Raw genomic sequence first — 19,679 nt, 5'->3', positions numbered from 1 at the left:
AAAGGCTTTGTGAGTGCCTAATCATTTCTGCAAATCCCATCTGCTGTAGATTCTAGCAATCAGGATGTAGACACCCAAGGGGGGACATTATTCTTTTGCCACAGTTTGGTACAATGCTGTTCCCATTTAAAGACGACGAAACCCAAGCACAGGGAAGCGAAGTAGTGCGTCAGAGTCACACAGCAGGAAAGAAGCTGATCCATGATTTAAATCCAGTGTGGCTCCGGGCTCTCTGCACACAATCCGACTCCCCTCTATCCTAGCTGAGTGCTGGTGTCCTGGTAACGGCAGAGCTGCCTCGCCAGTCCCGATGGCCTACAGAGAGAGACAAGCTGTCGTCTTTCGACACCGATGTCATCTGTTACAGTAGCTATGCTCGAATTCGAGGATCATCCCTAACAACTCTACGCAGTTAAACTTACTTTCCCCAAACAATTTATTTTGAAAGAAGAGAGTGTGTTCTTGGTTCATTTCAAAAGTCCTGAAGTTCCACACCCTGCTGAAGCCTGGCAGAGACTGTACTGCCTCTACCGTGGGGCAGAATCCAAACTCTTCAGTCCATGCTGGAGGCCAGGCCTTAAGCCACCCCCCCACTCCCTGTTCCCGTGTCTCTGTCTCTCTCTCTATCTCTCTCTGTGTCTCTGTCTCTCTATGTCTCTGTCTCTGTCTCTCTGTAGCTTTCTGTCTCTGTCTGTCTCTCTATCTCTGTCTCTGTCTCTCTAGCTTTCTGTCTCTGTCTCTCTGTCTCTCTATCTCTGTCTCTGTCTCTCTGTCTCTCTTTGTCTGTCTCTGTCTCTCTGTAGCTTTCTGTCTCTGTCTCCCTGTGTCTTTCTGTCTGTCTCTCTGTCTCTCTATCTCTGTCTCTGTCTCTCTGTCTCTCTTTGTCTGTCTCTGTCTCTCTGTAGCTTTCTGTCTCTGTCTCCCTGTGTCTTTCTGTCTCTGTCTCTTTGTCTCTCTATCTCTGTCTATCTCTGTCTCTCTCTGTCTCTCTGTCTATATCTCTGTCTCTATCTCTGTCTCTCTCTGTTTCTCTGTCTCTCTGTCTCTCTCTCTCTATACACACACACACACACACACACACACACACATATATATATATATATATATATATATATATATATATATATATATATATATCTTGTTTCTCTATGTACCCGTGGCTGGCCTGGAACTCCCCATGTACAACAACAGGCAGGCCTTGAACTCACAGAGATCTGCCTACCTCTTCGTCCTGAGTACTGGGGTACAGCCTGATTCATCTTTCTATGTTGTTCCTTTTGGGAACACCTGGGCCAAACAAAATGTTGCTTTGGTCGCCTTGAACCATCCCTGTTCCTCACCTCTGTTCATGCTGTCCCAGGCTGGACCACCTCCTCTCTTCCTCCCTCACTCTTGCTCACCATTGCTGTCTTACTTTCTTCCCTATGGCCATGGCAAAATACCACGGTCAAGACAACCTGTAAGGAAACATTTATTGGATGCCTACATTTTAGAGGATGAGTCCATGGTTACCATGGCAGCAGGCTGGCAGGCTGGCAGGCACGGCACTATAGCTGAGAACTCACACCTCGAGCAATGAGCATGAGGCAGAGACACTAGGGATGAATAGCATTGATGTTTGAAACCTTAAAGCCCCACCCACCCCTGTGCTGTACCTCCCCCTACAAGGCCACACCTCCTATCCTTCCTGAACAGTTCCACCACCTGTGGACCAAATATTTGAATATGTGAGCCATTCTCATCCAAACCCCTCAACATCTCACTCAAAGAACAAACACAAAACCAAAAGCACAAACCTGCAAATTCCTATTCAGCCCAAGTTGTTTCTGCAATAATTTTTGTCTTTCTCTCCTGTTTAAGATTTTTCTCAAATACCTGGTTAGTCAATTGTTCTGACTCCTGCCCACCCCCTACCTCTTCTGACCTTTCCCACCTAGACCACCCCAGGGAAACAAGCCATTTATTTCTTGGTTTTGTTCCTTCTGTTTTTCTGGGTCAGAATAACCACACCCATACACAGTCACGACGACTGCTGTTCACTAATTGTGCTGACTAGCTTTATGTCAACTTGACACAAGACAAACTATAGTCATCTGAGAGGAGGGAGCCTCAGCTGAGAAAATGTCTCCAGGCTGTGGGGCTGAAAACAGTCCTGTGGGGCATTTTCTTTTCTTTTCTTTCTTTCTTTTTTTTTTTTTTTTTCGGAGCTGGGGACCGAACCCAGGGCCTTGCGCTTCCTAGGCAAGCGCTCTACCACTGAGCTAAATCCCCAACCCTGGGGCATTTTCTTAATTACTGGTCAGTGCGGGGAGAGTCCAGACCACTGTGGGAGGCGACACAACTGGACTGGTGGTTCTGGGTTCTACAATAAAAGCAGGAGGAAGAAGCCAGTAAACAGCATGACTCCTCCATGACCTCCCCACCAGCTCCTGCCTCCAGATTCCTGATCAGTTTGAGTGCCTGTCTTGGTTTCCCTCAATGGACGGTGACTTGGGAGGTATAAGCCATAGAAAAGCTTTTCTCCCCAAGTCCCTTTGGTCATAGTGTTTCATTAAATCAGACAAAATCCTAAGATATTAATATTAATGTCATTTAATAATTTGGAGCCCTCACAGTCCCCAGGCACTAACCTATGCTCAAAATATATGCAACACCAAACCACAAGTTAAGCAGAAGCCTGTCTGACAGGGTTAATTCTTCCCCCATGACCGCTGTGGTTTTAAACTGTAAGGCTGATATTGAGAGATCATGTACCCAAGGTTGTCGTTCCTCACCTTGCTGATGTCTACCCCTACACACTCCACACCTGCCTGGTCTCAGGAAGTCCTTCCACAAGCCTCCCTATGGAAAAGGCTACTGGTGTTTGATTTTAACCAGCAGCGTGCATGCGTGCGTGCGTGTGTATGTGTGTGTGTATGTATGTGTGTATATGTGTATGTGTGTATGTGTGTATGTGTGTGTATGTGTGTGTATGTGTGTGTATGTGTGTGTATGTGTGTGTATGTGTGTGTATGTGTGTGTATGTGTGTGTATGTGTGTGTGTATGTGTGTGTGTACATGTGCACTTGCACAGTACAGCAACAATGTAAGCTGATCTCCAGTGCTGAGGGCCCACATCTTGATGAATTCTCAAGGAGGAAGACCAAGGGAGAGGCAGGGCTGTACTCCTATGACAGGCTCTGGGGAGTGACTCCCTCACTTTTCCAGATTCACAGACTGTCCTTGGGGTGCAGCTGTGGTCACTTTCCACACTCAGCCAGGGCCTCCTTCTTCATCAGCCCTGTCTGAGGCTCCTAATTCACTCTTAGATGCCACCTGGGTATTCAGCATAATCTTCCCACCTCAAGGGCTTTATAATGTAGTCGCATCTGCAGAGTTTTCCTGACTGCGGGACTCATGGTCTGATTCTAGGGATAGTGAAGTCTTGGGTTTTGTTTTTGTCTATAAAGCGTTGGTATAGAACCCCTGTAACTTTAATTTTTCAAATCCTATTTTTGATGATGGTTCTTAAACGCTTTAATCTCCCTTGTAGCCCACCATCCACTAGAGATAATGGAAAAGAGAGGAAATGGGGGGGGGTGGACCTGTTAAAAAGGTTCTTTGGAGCAACACCTATCTGTTTTGTCTGGAAATCGTCAGTTCAATTCCCAGGTCAGCTGCAGCAGCTCGATCCCCTCACAAACACTTCACGACCACACCAGCAGTCCAGTTTGACTAGCAACAGTGGTAACTTGATCTAGCAGAGACAGCCAGGCTTCAGACTTGGCTTGAGTCAGCAGGAGGAACTGGGAGGAACACCAGAAGAGGTTCTCAGCTGTGCCTCTCTCAGGAAGCGAAGATCAGCGAAGACACAAGACCAACAAGCGTTGCACAGCTAGTTCAATAAGTCAGCCTAGCTCAGCCTGCCACTGTCTGATAAGCCCTTTTTATACTCTTTCCAAACATCACCCGTTCTCCATGGGTCTTGCCTGAGCACATGCCTCTGCCAATCAGCCCGAGTCTGTGAAGGTGGCAAGAAACTGCAGCACACCACCACAAGTTTTTTGGTGTGGTTCTCTCTATGGCGTCCTGACAAATGCAGCTCAACTATGCAATGTAAGGCGGACCAATACATGCGTGTGGTTAACGAAGAATCCTGCATCACATGTCCTTTCACATGCTTGCTTCAACAGAAGAACAACTTTCCATTTGTCTGCTTCAGTGAAACACTCCTTCGTGAGTCTGCCTCAGCCTTTCACCTGTTCTGCTTCAGCTAAATGTTCCTTCGTGTGTTTGCACCAGCGAAACACCATCCAACCAATTTCCTGAAGAACCCTGAAGTTTCCACTTTAACCCCTCAGGGTCTTGTGCATGATAAGCAAGGACTCCGCCTCTGAGCTACATCCTCAGACTCCAGACCTCAAATTTGACCACCTTAACCCTACATCCCCTTGATCGGTGTTAGCGATAGAACCCAAAGCCTTGCACATACTCCCAACTGCTCAACTCTATATCAGATTAGCGCCCTTTTGAGGTATTATCTAAACCATTACAGAGTTCTAGGGACACAGAAGTGACTCTTCAGGAGTACCTATCAGAGAGCACTGAGCTGGCAGCTAAGCCAGGCCTTTCTGGCCCCAGAGCCTGTGCCCCTGATCTCCTCTCAACAACCCCTTGACTATAAGGGTAGGCTTTCTTCCTGGGCTCACATTATGTTTCCTAAACTCATTCCACCAGCGTCTGTCTCCTTACAATAACCTCCCTTGCATTTGAGTCCTCCCGACCACCTCTATGACCCCACCTCCCTCCCCAGCCTAAGCTGCAGGGTCTGCTCTGCTGCGGCATGGCCCTCAGGGTTTCTTGAGTGAGTAGCTGGGTGACAGAGCCCCTTCTCCTGCCCCACCCCTGTGTGGAAGATGCTAAGTGTCTGAGGGTCCTGATTCCAGACCTAGTATGCCTCCGCTCTTGGTGCACATTGATCCCTCCAGGCCTCCAGGTCTGACACAATGGAGCTCTTCCTCCAGGGGATAAGGATATCCTACGTTGATGCTGAAGGGATGAGGCGTCTGGGTACCACTCTGGGGCATGAATATTTGACTAACCTTCCCTAGAAGTCATTGCCATTGAACCCAGGGACCAAAAACTTCACAGCTACCTCAGTGACTTCCCTACTCCCTGACCTTGGAACCCCCTTCCCAGAGCACAGTAGAGCTCTGCACCCCAAACTACACTCTGTTTCCTGACTTAGAGCCTTCTAAACAACAACTCTGCCCCCTGGCCATAACTGCCCATCGACAGTCAGGCCTGAGGCATCCACAAATTGCAAAACCAATTACTGTTCAATGGCTCTAGTCCTAGCCAGACAGAGGTTACTGTAAGTCGAATTGGCATTGGAGGAGGGGGAGGGAGGGAGGGAGGGCGAAGCAGCACCTTAGGACAGTGCCTGGGCTGACACTTGAAGATAGATGTGACAGGGACCTGTGGCTCGGAGGCTTAGGATTAGATCAACAAGGCTGGGGCTGGCTGGTTCCAGGAAAAAGGTCAGGTGGACACAGTTTGACAGACAGCACAAGCGAAGCCAAGGCTTCAGGCTGGCCTTCCCTGAGCAGAGGAGGCACCAGGGTTTGTGGGCCCAGTCCGAAGATGGAAAGACTGGAGTCCTTTGTTCCTTCTTGGGCATTGCCATTTTGCCAGGAGCTCCCAGAAGCTAGTACCATCGTGCCCAAGAGCTAAACAACAGCAGCTCCTGCCAGTCTTCCAGAGTGTGCCCATCTCAGGAGTCTCCTAAGCAGACATTCAAGGCCTTTCTCGCCCATGTTTCTCCAGGCACCTGTAGCTGAACTGGGGTACCCAACTCAGGACCAGAGAGTCCTGGGTCCTATAGTCTCCTGCTGATCAGGGTCAGCTAGGTGAACAGAGATCTGTCACCTTCAGGAGTCCCTCATGACTCTCGTCTGAGAGAGCAGCCATCTCTGGGGTACAGAGGAATAAAGGGGTAGAAAGGGGCAACTGGGGATTCCTGGTCAGTAGGGCTGGGGACTGGAACCAAGATGCCAAGACACTGCATGTTCTCAGTGGTTTAAAGGAATAGCAGCCAGTTTCCCTCCACACACATAGACAAAGGCACTCCCCCTCCCCTGTGTACACTGACTTGAGACAATGGAGGCTGTTGGTTCACTCCAACCTAGAGTGTCTAGGAGGCTTGGAATCCACAGCTCTGAGCTGCAGAATCAGTGCAGAGTCTAGGCTGCCCACCGCCCACGCAGGGTTCTGCACCTTCCACAGCCCCGACTGCACCTTGCCTGCAGCAGCTGCTACTTGAATGTCCTTGCATGATCTGCCTCCCATCCCCCACATGCTGCAGCCTCCTCTGGGACCCCTACATAGCAAATGGTCGAAGCTCCAGATTGGTGTGTGTGTGTGTGTGTGTGGTAAGGGGGGGCATGCAGGCAGAATGTAGAAGGATGAATCATCACCATGGGAGCAGACTCCCAAGTTCCACATCCACACACTTACAGAGCTGTAGACACAAAGGCATGCCCACACACACATTCCCACACTCACAGGGAGACACACCGAGAGGCCAATGCTGGTCAAAACCACAGATGCACATTGAGATCCAGACAGGAACCGCCCTACACAACTGATGTGTGTGTGTGCATGCACTTGTACACGTGCACACACCACACACCACACACACACACACACACACACACAGTCCTTAGACACAGATACCAAAACACAGGGACAAATCAAGACCCACACAGACATATCTTACCCAGGGGAAGCCAGTCATCATCCAAAATCCCGCTCTCATACAGAGACACACAAATACCCATAGCCATGGTCTAGAGTCTTTAGACACAACCTAACCACTCTTCGTGAATACACAAGCGTTCGCTCTCTCTCTCTCCCTCTCTCTCTCTCTCTCTCTCTCTCTCTCTCTCTCTCACACACACACACACACACTCACTCACGCACACGCACACGCACACGCACACCACAGTCCCTCTTCTCTGGAGTCCTTCATCCATCCCCTGCCTGAGGCAGCACTCAGAGCAGACATGACAGTTTTAGAATCCTAGAGATCTATGACCCACATTCTTGCACACCACAGCGACCCAAGGACAGAGTTTCTGCCTTGGGTCCAGCCACTTCCATTCTTCCAGAGTGGAGGTCACCAGACCCACAAGGGTGATGCCCTAGTTGTCTCTTGACAGACTCCCTGGTTGAATCCCCAGTGCCTTGGAAGAGAGTCTGGCTGCAAAGGGAAGATGGTGGTTCCTTCCCAGGAAGGAAGGGATGTGAGAGCAAAGAGAGTTGCTTGGATGACCCTGTCTTGAGGCAAGAGGTGGACAAAATCCCCACCCACCTGCTAGGATTCCCAGGAGACCCCACCCAATTATGTGCACCTGCTATTGTCAACCTTAGAGACACCTCCTACACTCTCCACCTTAGCCTGAGGGCTTGGTCATGCTTCGTGGTTCAGAGATGGTGTTCGTGCTGTAGGAAGCCCTGGGTGAGCTCTCCTGCCCTGTTGTGACTCTCAGCCCCCTAGATCTCTCCTGGCTTTGTGGACACTATAGGGAAATGCCTTACTTCCGGAAGCCTACATCCTTTGCAGGAACTGGAGGGAGGGAAAGCTGAGTGTGGAACACAGGTTCGAACCTCAGCTCCACCTCTGACCTTGGGCAAAACCCTGAGCTGTGTATATCCAAGGACTTATCTGTAAAATGGGGACAATAATAACTATCTTACCAGGCTGACATGGGGGATTAAATGAGATCGTGCATTGCGTATCCTGTGGAAATGGCGGCCGTATTATAGGTTCGTTGCTAGCCACAGAGCTTGGTAAATATTGAATTAACGAACGCCTCCAGCTTCCCTTCTTCTGCCTCTACCTCACGTCCGTGCTTTAGGAGGGGGGAAAAATAAGTGCGAACAAGAAGGATTTGGGGGCAGAGAGAACCGGGAGAGATCAGGGCTTTCTGACGTCTTTGGACACTAGCTGCTCTAGGCGTCCTGAGCTTGCTTGGAGGTGGCACTGGCATCCTCTTACCCTTGTGCCACCCACCTGTGTCACCCCCCCTAATCGGTCAGGTGAGGCAGCAAGTAGAGATGGGGTCCATCCCTGCTCTGTGGGCCCCCCACCTCAGGTGCGCGCTGAATGCGAGGTGGCGGGAGCGTAAGTGTCGAAAGGATGCTCAGGATATGAATGAGCCAGCGGACGCGTGAATGGAGGTGGATGGAAGCGTGAAGTACAAGGCGGGGCTCCAGCTGGGTGACCTCGAGGCAGACAGGCCGGGGCTCCCTCCCCTCTCCTCCCAGCCTCCCACTCCGCTCCCCTCCCCGCGGCGCGCAGACCTTCCGAGCCCTCCCGAGCTACCGCGGGCAACAGAGACGGGACCACGCAGCCACCGAGCGGACAGCGCCTCCTCAGGAGGGGGCTACCCCGCCGCGTCTCCAGCTCTGCCCTAAGGCGAAGTCCCGCGAGCGAGGTCCAGATACGAGCAACCGAGGATGCCCCGGGCCCGGAGCCAACAGGTGCGGGGGGGTAGGGGACCCCCAGGACTGACCTGGGGATTCCAGAGGAGCAGCGGCAGGTGATGGAGGGAACTGGAGTCTCTGGGGAGGAGGAGTGACCTGGGTGCTAGGAGACTGCGCCACCACCCACCCACTCCGCTCACCTTCGGGCGGCTCCCGCGTACCCTTTAGCGCACTTGCTGCCCCTTCTGGGAATCCTCCCAGACTCCCTAAGGAGCAAGGAGGTCCCGCTGGGAAATCGGTAGGCCAGTGTCTCTGCCCCTTCCCCTAGGGCTTTCAGGGGGACTGTCCATCCTCCTACACCAGTCTGGGGTTGTCCCTATCCAGCCGAGGGAAGAAGGGGTCTGAGCATGGGAGGAGGGAGCGGCCTGAGCCAGGCTGGATTTATGAATGGAGAGCGGCCTGCGCACCAACTCAGCGACCCCTGGCGGTCGTCGGGGAGCATCGCGGTCCCGGGGATTCCAGGAGAATTAGCAAGGGGGTCTTGAGAAGCCCATTTCTTGGCGTGAGGATCTTTCCTCTCTCCTAGGAAGGAGCCTACCCTCACTCCTGTTCGCGGGTGTGTACGCTCCCGCGCGTGTACGCGCACTGAGGACGATCTGGCAGGTCTAGTGGGCGGGACCTAGGTCTTCAGTATCTCCCTGAACCCTTTCCCAACCCTTCACCAAGACTGACTCAAGAGAGAATATTTGCCATTGGGAATGGGTTTCCTTCCTAAATCTTTGATGGCTGGAGAACTCAGACAGACCTGGATTGGCTTCGTGACCTTGAACAAGGGACTCAACCTCTTAGCCTCCGGTCTCTCCATCCACACAGCAGGGCTCACTAGTAATGACACGGGACACTGACTGGAGGGCCGGCATCTGGGTGTACCAGGCTCTGGGTGAAGTAGTTCCCAAATCTTAGAGCTCAATACTCCTCATCGTGACACTGAAAGGTAGGTACCTTTAACACTCCCTTAGACCATTGGGTGGGGAAACCGAGGCTGAATGAGGGAGGTAAGGTGACTAATTCCACCATTCCCATCCTATGACTAAGAATAAAGAGAAAGAAGGTAAACGAAGTCTCTGATGTTCCCTCCTTCCTTCCCTCTTTCTTTTCTCCCTTCCTTCCTTCCTTCCTTCCTTCCTTCCTTCCTTCCTTCCTTCCTTCCTTCCCTTCCTTCCTTCTCTCCTTCAGGAAGTTTGTTCTGGGACCATAAAGACCTGAGTGCAAGACCAGGGCCTTTGAAAGGAGTGGGCTGAGGGCTTGTGGGAGTTTCTCTTCCTCCACAGAGCCCAGGATGCTCCTCAGCTGAAGTGGCTCATGGAACCCTCAGCCACGCCTGGGGCCCAGCCCGGAGTCCCCACTAGCAGTGGGGAACCCTTCCACCTGCCTCCAGACTATGAGGACGAGTTCCTCCGCTACCTGTGGCGCGATTATCTCTATCCGAAGCAGTACGAGTGGGTTCTCATCGCGGCCTACGTGGCCGTGTTTCTCATAGCCTTGGTGGGCAACACTCTGGGTAGGTGTCTGTCTTCTGAGGAGTAGAGGGAATCCTGGGCCTTCTCTTCTTCATACCCATTCCTGCTGGTGAGGTCGGGGTGGGGCCTTGGCCTCCCAGCAGAGCCTGAATGGGTGTGGCTCTGCTAACTGGCTTTACCTCACCTTGCTGCTCCTTGCAGTCTGCCTGGCTGTGTGGCGGAACCACCACATGAGGACAGTCACCAACTACTTCATTGTCAACCTGTCCCTGGCAGATGTGCTGGTGACTGCCATCTGCCTGCCTGCCAGCCTGTTAGTGGACATCACCGAATCATGGCTCTTCGGCCATGCCTTGTGCAAGGTCATCCCCTATCTCCAGGTTAGCTCTCCCATGGCTCTCAGCACCCGCTACCACATCTGTCCAAAACCTATGACCTTGGTGGCTCTCAGTAACCTTAAGTCTTGCCTTTTAGTCAAGTCACGGGGGCTTGGGACTCTCATGGGGTCACTCAGGCCACCAGGCTTGACACTTGGGAACACAGACACAGCCCCGCACACACACAGACTTCCCCTCCTGGAGACAGGTACAAACTTGGCCATGTGTATCTCTGCGCGCGCGCGCGCACACACACACACACACACACACACACACACACACACACACACAGTTACTTCTAGGTCCACAGCACATGCATAGAGGAGACGGGAGCCCACAGAGACAGAACTGCCCTCACCAGGACTGCTCCCTGACCCCAGTGGGGACCAAGAGAGTTAAACAGAATTCTCTCTTTAGTCTCCATCCCCAACACTGGACACCAGGACGCCCAGATAGCATCAGTGGAATGGGAGGAGGGTTGACCAGAGACCACCATGGCCTCTCAGTAGCCCTTGGTCCTCTTCCTGAATCCTGGGAAACCCTGGAGGCAACACCTGCCTATGCTACCAGCAGATTCATCTGTGCCTCGTGGACCAAGAGAGCTTTCCCAAAAGCACAGGGGTGACCTTCCAGGGTGACAGAGATGTCCCATGGACTTCTCACTGCTTTAAGGTTTTCTACTCAGAGGATCCCCTCTGTGGAGGAAATCATGTGTCTCCTCTCCTCACCTGCAGCACAGCACCTACCTCACAGGTCGTAAAAGTAGAGAAAGGAGGGGATGGAGAGGTAGCTCAGGGGTTAAGAGCACTGACTGCTCTTCTTAGAGGTCTTGAGTTCAATTCCCAGCAGCCACATGGCATCTCACAACTGTCTGTAACTCCTGTTCCAGGGAATCCGACTCCCTCACACTGACATACATGCAGGCAAAACATCAGGGTACACAAAAAAAATGAATAGATTATTTAGAAAAAAATAGGAAGAGTCTCATCGTGTGTATCAGGTCTCCAACTGGACATTTTCCATACATGGTTTCATTTATTCTCACCAGCATCCTGCCAGATACATGCTATATTCCCATTCTGCAGATGAGGCTCAGAGAGGGTGAGTGACTTGCCCAAATCACACAGCACAAAGGGGTGGAGTCATAATTGGCTGCATTGGTAGCTCTGGGCTGTGAACTGTTCCCTCCGCCCCACGCCTCTGATGTTGTGTCCCCATGGGGCAGGCCGTGTCGGTGTCAGTGGCAGTGCTGACTCTCAGCTTCATCGCCCTGGACCGCTGGTATGCCATCTGCCACCCTCTGCTGTTCAAGAGCACAGCTCGCCGTGCCCGTGGCTCCATCCTGGGCATCTGGGCTGTGTCGCTGGCTGTCATGGTGCCCCAGGCCGCTGTCATGGAATGCAGCAGTGTTCTGCCCGAGCTAGCCAATCGCACACGGCTCTTCTCTGTCTGTGATGAGCGCTGGGCAGGTAATGGGCACCTCTGGGGGGGGTGTATACCCCCAGGGCTGGGGATTTTCAAGGTGGGTACCCCCAGGGCAGGTATGTCCTCTAGTGTGGGCATCAGTTAGGGATCCCTTTAAGATGGCTCCGCTAGACTGGGCAGTTCTAGGCTCTCTCCCTCCCAGAGTGCCTAAGGTGAAATTCGGTTGCCCCCAGGTCTTGCTTTGGTTATGTGGGGACACGGTGGCATTGCTGAGACAGACTGTGACCCCCAGGGGAGACTGTGACCCCTTGCATCTTCCTTCCTACAGATGAACTCTACCCTAAGATCTACCACAGCTGCTTCTTCTTTGTCACCTACCTGGCCCCGCTGGGCCTCATGGGCATGGCCTATTTCCAGATCTTCCGCAAGCTCTGGGGCCCCCAGGTGAGGCTCGTCTGCTGTCGCTGTCTGCGCTGGGAAGGGGAAGGTTTGGTTTGGTTTTGTTTTTTTTCTGAGGGAGTAGATGGTCCCTGACATTGGAACATATTATCCTACGCTGCGACTATAGCAAGGCCAGGCTCAGGGACATAGGGAGCTGGAGGCCCCAAAATGACTTCCAGCCTCTTTTAATTAATCAATTAACTTCCAGGGCCTTGGCATATGCTAGACAAGTGTTCCAGCACTGAAGAATATGCCCAGAGCTTTGCTCCCTGATCCAAGTTCCCTCCTTCCTTTTTTTTTTTTTTTTTAAATGTTGAGGCAGGGTCTTGCTAAGTTGGCCTGACTAGACTGAACTTAATAATTCTCCTGCTTCAGTCTCCGGTGTAACTAGGATTATAGAGCCAGCTTTAACCACCATATCTTATTCCCTTCTCCCCTAAATATGTGAGAAAACAGACCCAGAGAAGCAACACAATGTGCCCCCTGCCCCCCAAGCACTCAGCTGGCCAGCAGAGAATCAGCTCACGAATGTCTGTGCGCTCTCTGAACTCTAATGTCTTGCATTCTGGTTCCAGGCCCCTTGGTTGTGGGGTGGTTGCAAGGCATTTACCTAGGTGGAGAGCTGGTGTCCAGGCCTTTTCCGAGGCCCTCCTGATTCCCAGGCCTCCCCACACTGTGGCGTGGACATCTCTTCATGACTCAGCTTTTCACCCTGTCCCAAAGTTGTAGCTGCAGATCTCAGGAAGATGGGAGAGCAGCTAGGAAGGTGTTCAAATCCCACAGTGTGGCAGTCTCCTTGTATGTCCCCGCCTTGCTCACCAGACCCTAGGAGTGACATCCACCTTTCCCTCCTGTGTGTGTGTGTGTGTGTGTGTGTGTGTGTGTGTGTGTGTGTGTGTTGGATAGATCCCGGGTACCACATCGGCCTTGGTGCGGAACTGGAAGCGACCCTCAGAGCAACTGGAAGCTCAGCACCAGGGCCTGTGTACAGAGCCCCAACCCCGGGCCCGAGCCTTCCTGGCCGAGGTGAAGCAGATGCGAGCTCGGAGGAAGACTGCCAAGATGCTGATGGTGGTTCTGCTGGTTTTTGCACTCTGTTATCTGCCCATCAGTGTCCTCAATGTCCTTAAAAGGTGAGGACACATGGGGAGCACGGGGGTAGGGGGGGAACTTCGGGGCCTGAGAGAGACAACCGCTCACTGCACATCTCTCCAGCCTGGGACAGGCAACTCTCCTGTTTCTCCATCTTCTCTCTCTCTGCACGGGAATATCAGGTTCAGCTCCAAGGGCTAGAAAATCCTTCCTCTGTGCTATCAAGTTCTAGGATGACTGGGTACAAATGACAGACAGGAGCCCCGTCTTCATAGAGGCTGCATTCCAGCAAGAAAGACGGCAAATCGATAGAAAAAGCAGTGCGTAGCAGCCAGTGAGGGCCCTGAAGGAAAATGAAATTCCAAAGGAAAGCAGAGTGGTAACAGGCTGCTGGGTTTGGGTTTGTCTCAGATACATTGTTGTTGTCGTGGTTGCTGTTGTTAAGGCTTCTCTGAGAAGCTGGGAGGTGCCTGTCTGCAATCTCAGCACTTAGCAAGCCAAGGCAAGAGGATCGTGAGTTCAAAGTCAGGGTCAAGCTTCAAGGGGCTGGAGGATAGCGGTTTAGGCAGAAGGACACAAGGACACAGAAGATGAGGAGTCATGAGTTGTCAGTGGAAGGTCATGGAGGACTGGACAGGGTCAGTCTGGGTTTGGCCACACCCAGTCTTGTGTGATTTGGGTATGTACTTCTCTAAGCTTTACTGCTTTAACTGAAAAAACGGACGCTGTCCAGGATGTGCTGTTTGTCTTAGGTGAATGGAGTGGCTCCAGGGGACCAGATAGCTGGAGTCTGAGCAGATCAGTGGTCGCTGTCCCAATGCCCATTCTAGTCATAATCCATGCTTGGGTACCAAAACTAGTGGTCAAGATCTCAGACCAAGTGCCCTATGGGGACTGTAGCGAGCAGTGGGGACATCTTCTAACTGGAGTTCTGTGGGCACCCCCTACCTACCGCGTGCCCACCTATCCCGCTTCTCACCATCCTTCTCCCTGGCACTAGAGTGTTTGGGATGTTTCGCCAAGCCAGCGACCGGGAAGCTGTCTACGCCTGCTTCACCTTCTCCCACTGGCTGGTGTACGCCAACAGTGCGGCCAACCCTATCATCTACAACTTCCTCAGTGGTAAGTGGACTATGGGCGTGATGACTGAGGGTGGCTGTGGTCCCATGGTCCATCCCAGGCTGGGAGGGGAGGATGCACCTGCTCTCAAGCTGTCTGTGGGAACCCTTCACTCACAGGGGAGATTCAAATACATCACCTCCCCACCCCTCCAGGAGCCATGATCTGAGCTCTGACCCATAGATGTACCCAGGATGGTGTTTGACATTCCTGCACACCAGTGCCTGTGAAGAAGGCCGGGGCCTGGGCCCACCCAGAGATCATGCTCAGTGGGGCTTCCTCCTAGTTCCTCTCTGGCTGGTGCAGACATAGCAATCTATGTTCCTAGAGGGGACCAGACCTAAGGGAAGGGGACCCTGGAGGCCCTGACTGAGGGGAAATCATATAGTCTAGCCAAGGACAGGGGTAGTCATCAGCATAGACACAGGGTAGAGTGGCTTGACTACTCCTGGATCCATGAGCCTCAAAGCAAACTTCCACTCTCTTCTGGGAGTCCAGGCCCCTTGGAACCTATTCCCACCATGTCCTGTTCCCTATCCCCATCCTGTCTCAGTGGGCCCCCTACTTTTGGCTTAGCAGAAGTGACACATCGGACCTCAGATTGAGAACAGGGCTTTGGAGCAGCCGTCAAGATGACTGCCCAAGCATGGACACAAATTTTTCAAAAATAGGGCATTTGAAGAAGGGTCAGAGATCACTAGCGTTAACTCTCACTGGGACTCAGGAATTACTCAGTCAGGCTGCCTGGCAGCTTCCCAGCTCAGAACAGGACAGAAGAGAGGAATATTACTGAGGAGGAAGGAACAGGCAGCCACCTAGCTGCATATGCCTGGCCTGGGCTGTGTTTGCAGAGTAACTACTCTGTGCTCTTCCCTGAGCTGGATTCTAGACAATGGCAGGTCGATAACACAGTTCCAGAAAACCTCTGTCCCTCGACATAAACACATGAGCTGGGCACAGCGCTGTGCAGTCCCTCCTTTATTCCACCTTGGCGAGGCGGGCTTGGGGTTAGAAGCCCAGGTTCAACCTCTAGCTGGGTGGCCTTGGGCAAACCAGTCTTCTGCTCCTCTCATCTGTGATGCGAAACAGTCTCAAAAGGTGTGAGGATGTCCCCGCCCCGGGCGGGCGTGGGGGATGTGGGTGGAGTCTGAGGGACTGGCACAGCCCCTGGTGCAGTGTGACTGTCACCTGCAAGGCCTGTTGCTTTCATCTCCACACCACTGGGCATGGCCGTGGGAGGTCAGCGACAGTGTAAACTTTGAGCTCCCTACACACACACACACACACACACACACACACACACACACAGGTGAGCTCCTGAAGCCAGCAACAGTGTGAACTCTGAGCCCTCCCCACCGTCACACACACACACACACACACACACACACACACACACGCACACACACAGGTGTGCCCCACCCACAGAGGCACACACACACACACACTCTCTCTCTCTCTCTCACACACACACACACACATACACAGGTGTGCCCCGCCCACAGAGGCAGGCACACACACACACACACACACACACAGGTGTGCTCCAGTGACAGTGTAAACTCTGAGCTCCCTACACACACACACACACACACACACACACACACAGGTGAGCTCCTGAGGCCAGCAATAGTGTGAACTCTGAGCCCCCCCACCGTCACACACACACATAAGCACACACACACACACACACACAGGTGTGCCCTGCCCACAGAGGCACCTACACACACATGCACACTCTCTCTCACATACACACACACACACACACACACACAATGTGCCCTGCCCACAGAGGCACACACACACACACACACACAGGTGTGCCCCGCCCACAGAGGCACATACACACACACACACTCTCTCTCTCTCTCTCTCTCTCTCTCACACACACACACACACACACACACACACACACACACACACAGAGACACAGAGGTGTGCTCCAGTGACAGTGTGAACTCTGAGCTCCTTACACACACACACACACACACACACACACACACACACACACACACACACACACACACAGGAGCTCCTGAGGCAGACACAACTTGAGCCAGGTTCCTGCCAGAGTGCAGTCAAGGAATCAAGACAATTGCATTTTGCTCCAGGAACCGGCTTGGGGCCCTTTCACCCTCTCTGGCTGGCAGGGCTGAGGTAGCCTTGGGTTCTCCCTCCCTCTCTATCCCTCCCTCTCAGCTCCACCAAGCAGCTTTAGCTGGAGTCCTGTGGGTGCTCCTTAAGCTCAAACTCCCTTCCTGCTGCATTTGTCCCTCTTATGGCTGTGTCTTTTGTCTCCCAACCAAGGCAAATTTCGGGAGCAGTTCAAGGCTGCATTCTCCTGCTGCCTGCCTGGTCTGGGTCCCAGCTCCTCTGCCAGACACAAGTCCTTGTCCTTGCAGAGCCGGTGTTCTGTCTCCAAAGTCTCTGAGCATGTTGTGCTGACCACAGTCACTACAGTGCTGTCCTGAGTGGGGCTGGCCAGGCTCTGGGAGGCTTGATCCTTTGCCTGGGGCTCACCCCACCCCCACACTCATGGAAAGACTGCTGCTGCTCAGTCCGATCCCTCAACTCCAGTCCTAGCTTTCTGCCTGAGTGACTCCGCCAGAGTCATTCCCTCTCTTGAGGTTGCATCCCCTAAGCTGAGTTGATAGGGGCTTAAGCATGCTCAAGAGAGCAGAGAGCGTTGTAAACCGTCTAGTGCTGTGGACGTGGTTACTGTCCCTGTCTCGTATGGCCCTACCCTACAGTGTCACTTCACCCTATCAGAGCTTGGCTTTCTCCCCAAAGACCTGTCTCCTACTCAATTATAGGCCCTCCCTGGCTGGAGTCCGCTCCAAGGGTCCCCACAGGCATATCCACCTGGCCTGAAGGCCACCAGAAGTCCGGACTGCACATGGCCAGCTGCACCAATGTGTCCCTGTGAACTAATTTGCGTTCAGCCCTTCTCAGTGAGCTCTGAAGCTAGGTCCACCCTCTCCAGGTGTGGACTGCACACAGCACAGGCTGGATCTCGTTGGCATTGTGGAGTGCTTAAACACTCTCCATGCGGCCGTTCGGCATGGAGGCCAACAGCCCGTGGCAACTGTAATTAAAAGCCTGGTACCGAATGTTCCCTTTCTTTGTCATTACACAAAATCTGTGCTGCTCAGGTTAGCAGTGGGAGGTGGGGCAGCAGGGGGATGGCACAAGGAGACGGCTCTGGAATGGGATTATCTGCGAAACCCTGCCCCCACCCCAGAGGAACTGACTGGGGGTCATGCTGCCTCTGGCAGGGCCCAGCCTCTGGTACCCAGGACTCCCATCTCTGACACATTTTCTGTTCCTTGCCCGATGGCCTCTGAACTGGAAGGTAAGGAGGTAGGTGGGTAGGTAGTGGGTCGACAGATTTACTGTTTGTAACCTTCTTGGAAATCAGGGCTTCGTTTATTTTCTATGACTTCACAGAATACAAAGAGTGCGCCATGAACGCAGCCAGCCAAGCTCCGGTTTCCACTGAGCTGATTACAAGGTTCCCAAAAGGCCCCAGTACTTGTTGCCAGAGCAGAAGGTGAGCTCAGTCTGGAGCGCCACTCTGCTCTGAGGAGCAGGGGACATCTGGCTGAGGCCACTGGGGGTGAGCACACCAGCAGGTGTTAACAGATCACCAGTCAGGAAGTGAGGCAGGGCCTTGGGGCTCAGCCCAGGAGTACCTGACGTCATGGCCCACTGTAGGCTTGTCCTTTTGTCCAGATCAGGTCTGTGTGTTAAATAGCCCCTCTGATTTACAGATTCATCAGCCATAGCTGGCCAGCAGGGGGAAGCAGTCCTGACCTCTCTGCTCCCACTGGTCTTGGAATCCTACTCAAATGTGTAAGGCAAGTCTAGAGGTACAGTGTGCTTGGGACAAGTGCAGGAGGGCTGGATCCTACAGTCTTGGGCTCTCAGGGAAAAAGTAGGTTGTGACTGACACCACTCTAAGGATGGGTTTGGGTGTAGCCAGCTGGCAGAGAACTTGTCTAACACGTGAGGCACTGGGTTCCATCCACGGCACCACATAAAAAAAATAAAGATTTCCAGTGGACATGTGGATCTGCAGGAGCAGGGTTGACAGCGGCTTCCTGTAGGGGCAGAAGCCAGCACCAGCGTGGGCTTTACACCTCTCCTTGGGGAGTTCTGCCGAACTTGAGCACACCCTGGGGAAGTAGCCAAGATGCCAAGGAGTGATGCTCGGGGAGTAGCATCTGACAAGCTCAGGGTTACGTGGTATATAAGAGAACCTGGGCTGGGAATGGCAGACAGCCGAGGGCTACCTGGTGGCTGAGAGAAGTTGGGGTGGGGTTGGGGAGATTTGGTAGTAGGCTCCACTGTCCAGAAGAATGGCATGCAGAAAGGAGGGAGTTTGCTCTGGCCAGCCCAAAAGCAAACTAGGGCCAGCAGATGGTGCTTTCAAAGCTGTAGGTTAGAATAGGAAGTCACTTCTGCCAGTTGGAGATAAAACAGGCAACCTGCAACTCCCCATCCCCCTCTTCTTTTGGTTACTGGAATTGGCAAATGGAGGCTGGAGTCCTTGGGGGCCTAAGAAGGGGGCCTCCTCCAGAAATGACAGGGGCTGGCCTCTAGGATCTGGACTATTGATTCTGGGACTCCAGAGACACAGCAGCCCAGAGCTGAATGGCTGAGCCTGACAAGCCTGCTGGCCTCTGTGACCTGGAAAACAGTCCCAGCCACTGTCCACCCCCACCCTGCAGGGAGGACCGCCCTGCTGAAGGCCTCTGCACCTCAGAGTTTATCTCCATCTTCCAAAGCCAGAGGATAATCACACCATCATCTGTGATGCGGCCCCTCTAGCAAACTAGAATGTCTGGTGCCTTCAGCTTTGATTGAAATTCTGTCAGCTCATTACAGACACAGTGCACACTGGGTATCATGCTGATCTAGAAATGCAACTGGCAGGTACTGGTGTCTGTGCTTAATAAAAGTAGGGGGAGAGTTATGACTTCATAAATGGAGTTTGTCTGGGAGATAAAACTCAGGCCTAAGATAATAAAAGGACCATACTGTGAGAGGTCTGAGGTGGCTGCTTTCAGCCCAGAATGGCAGCCTTAAAGCTAAGAAACACAGGCAGCCTTTTGGGAAGATCCTAGACTTCACTTTGGCAAACAAGACGGTCACTAAGGCCCCTAACACGGCTTCGTTCGCATGGCTTGGTAAGCAGTGGAGGCCTCCACAGTGAGGGAGTGGATGGCTGGATGAACACATA

General features: G+C 52.7%; 1 protein-coding gene across 2 annotated transcripts; it reads left to right on the top strand.

Moving 5' to 3' along the window:
• The first annotated feature begins 7,092 nt into the window (after positions 1-7,092).
• Hcrtr1 (hypocretin receptor 1) lies at positions 7,093-17,547 on the top strand. Of its 2 annotated transcripts, NM_013064.2 has the most exons (9): positions 8,089-8,523; positions 9,343-9,460; positions 9,703-10,027; positions 10,188-10,366; positions 11,589-11,832; positions 12,117-12,232; positions 13,136-13,362; positions 14,322-14,443; positions 16,745-17,547. In NM_013064.2, the coding sequence occupies exons 3-9, from the start codon at positions 9,829-9,831 to the stop codon at positions 16,906-16,908; spliced, it is 1,251 nt and encodes a 416-aa protein (NP_037196.1). In that variant the 5' UTR covers positions 8,089-8,523; positions 9,343-9,460; positions 9,703-9,828; the 3' UTR covers positions 16,909-17,547. The 2 variants fall into 2 exon arrangements, with proteins under 2 accessions (XP_038965249.1, NP_037196.1); XM_039109321.2 differs by having other exon boundaries at positions 7,093-9,460.
• The last annotated feature ends 2,132 nt before the right edge of the window (positions 17,548-19,679 follow it).

Source organism: Rattus norvegicus, chromosome 5, assembly GCF_036323735.1.
Source record: "Rattus norvegicus strain BN/NHsdMcwi chromosome 5, GRCr8, whole genome shotgun sequence".
Lineage (NCBI taxonomy): Eukaryota > Metazoa > Chordata > Mammalia > Rodentia > Muridae > Rattus > Rattus norvegicus.
Note: the sequence above shows the minus strand (reverse complement) of the source record. Positions and strands in the feature narration are given on the sequence as shown.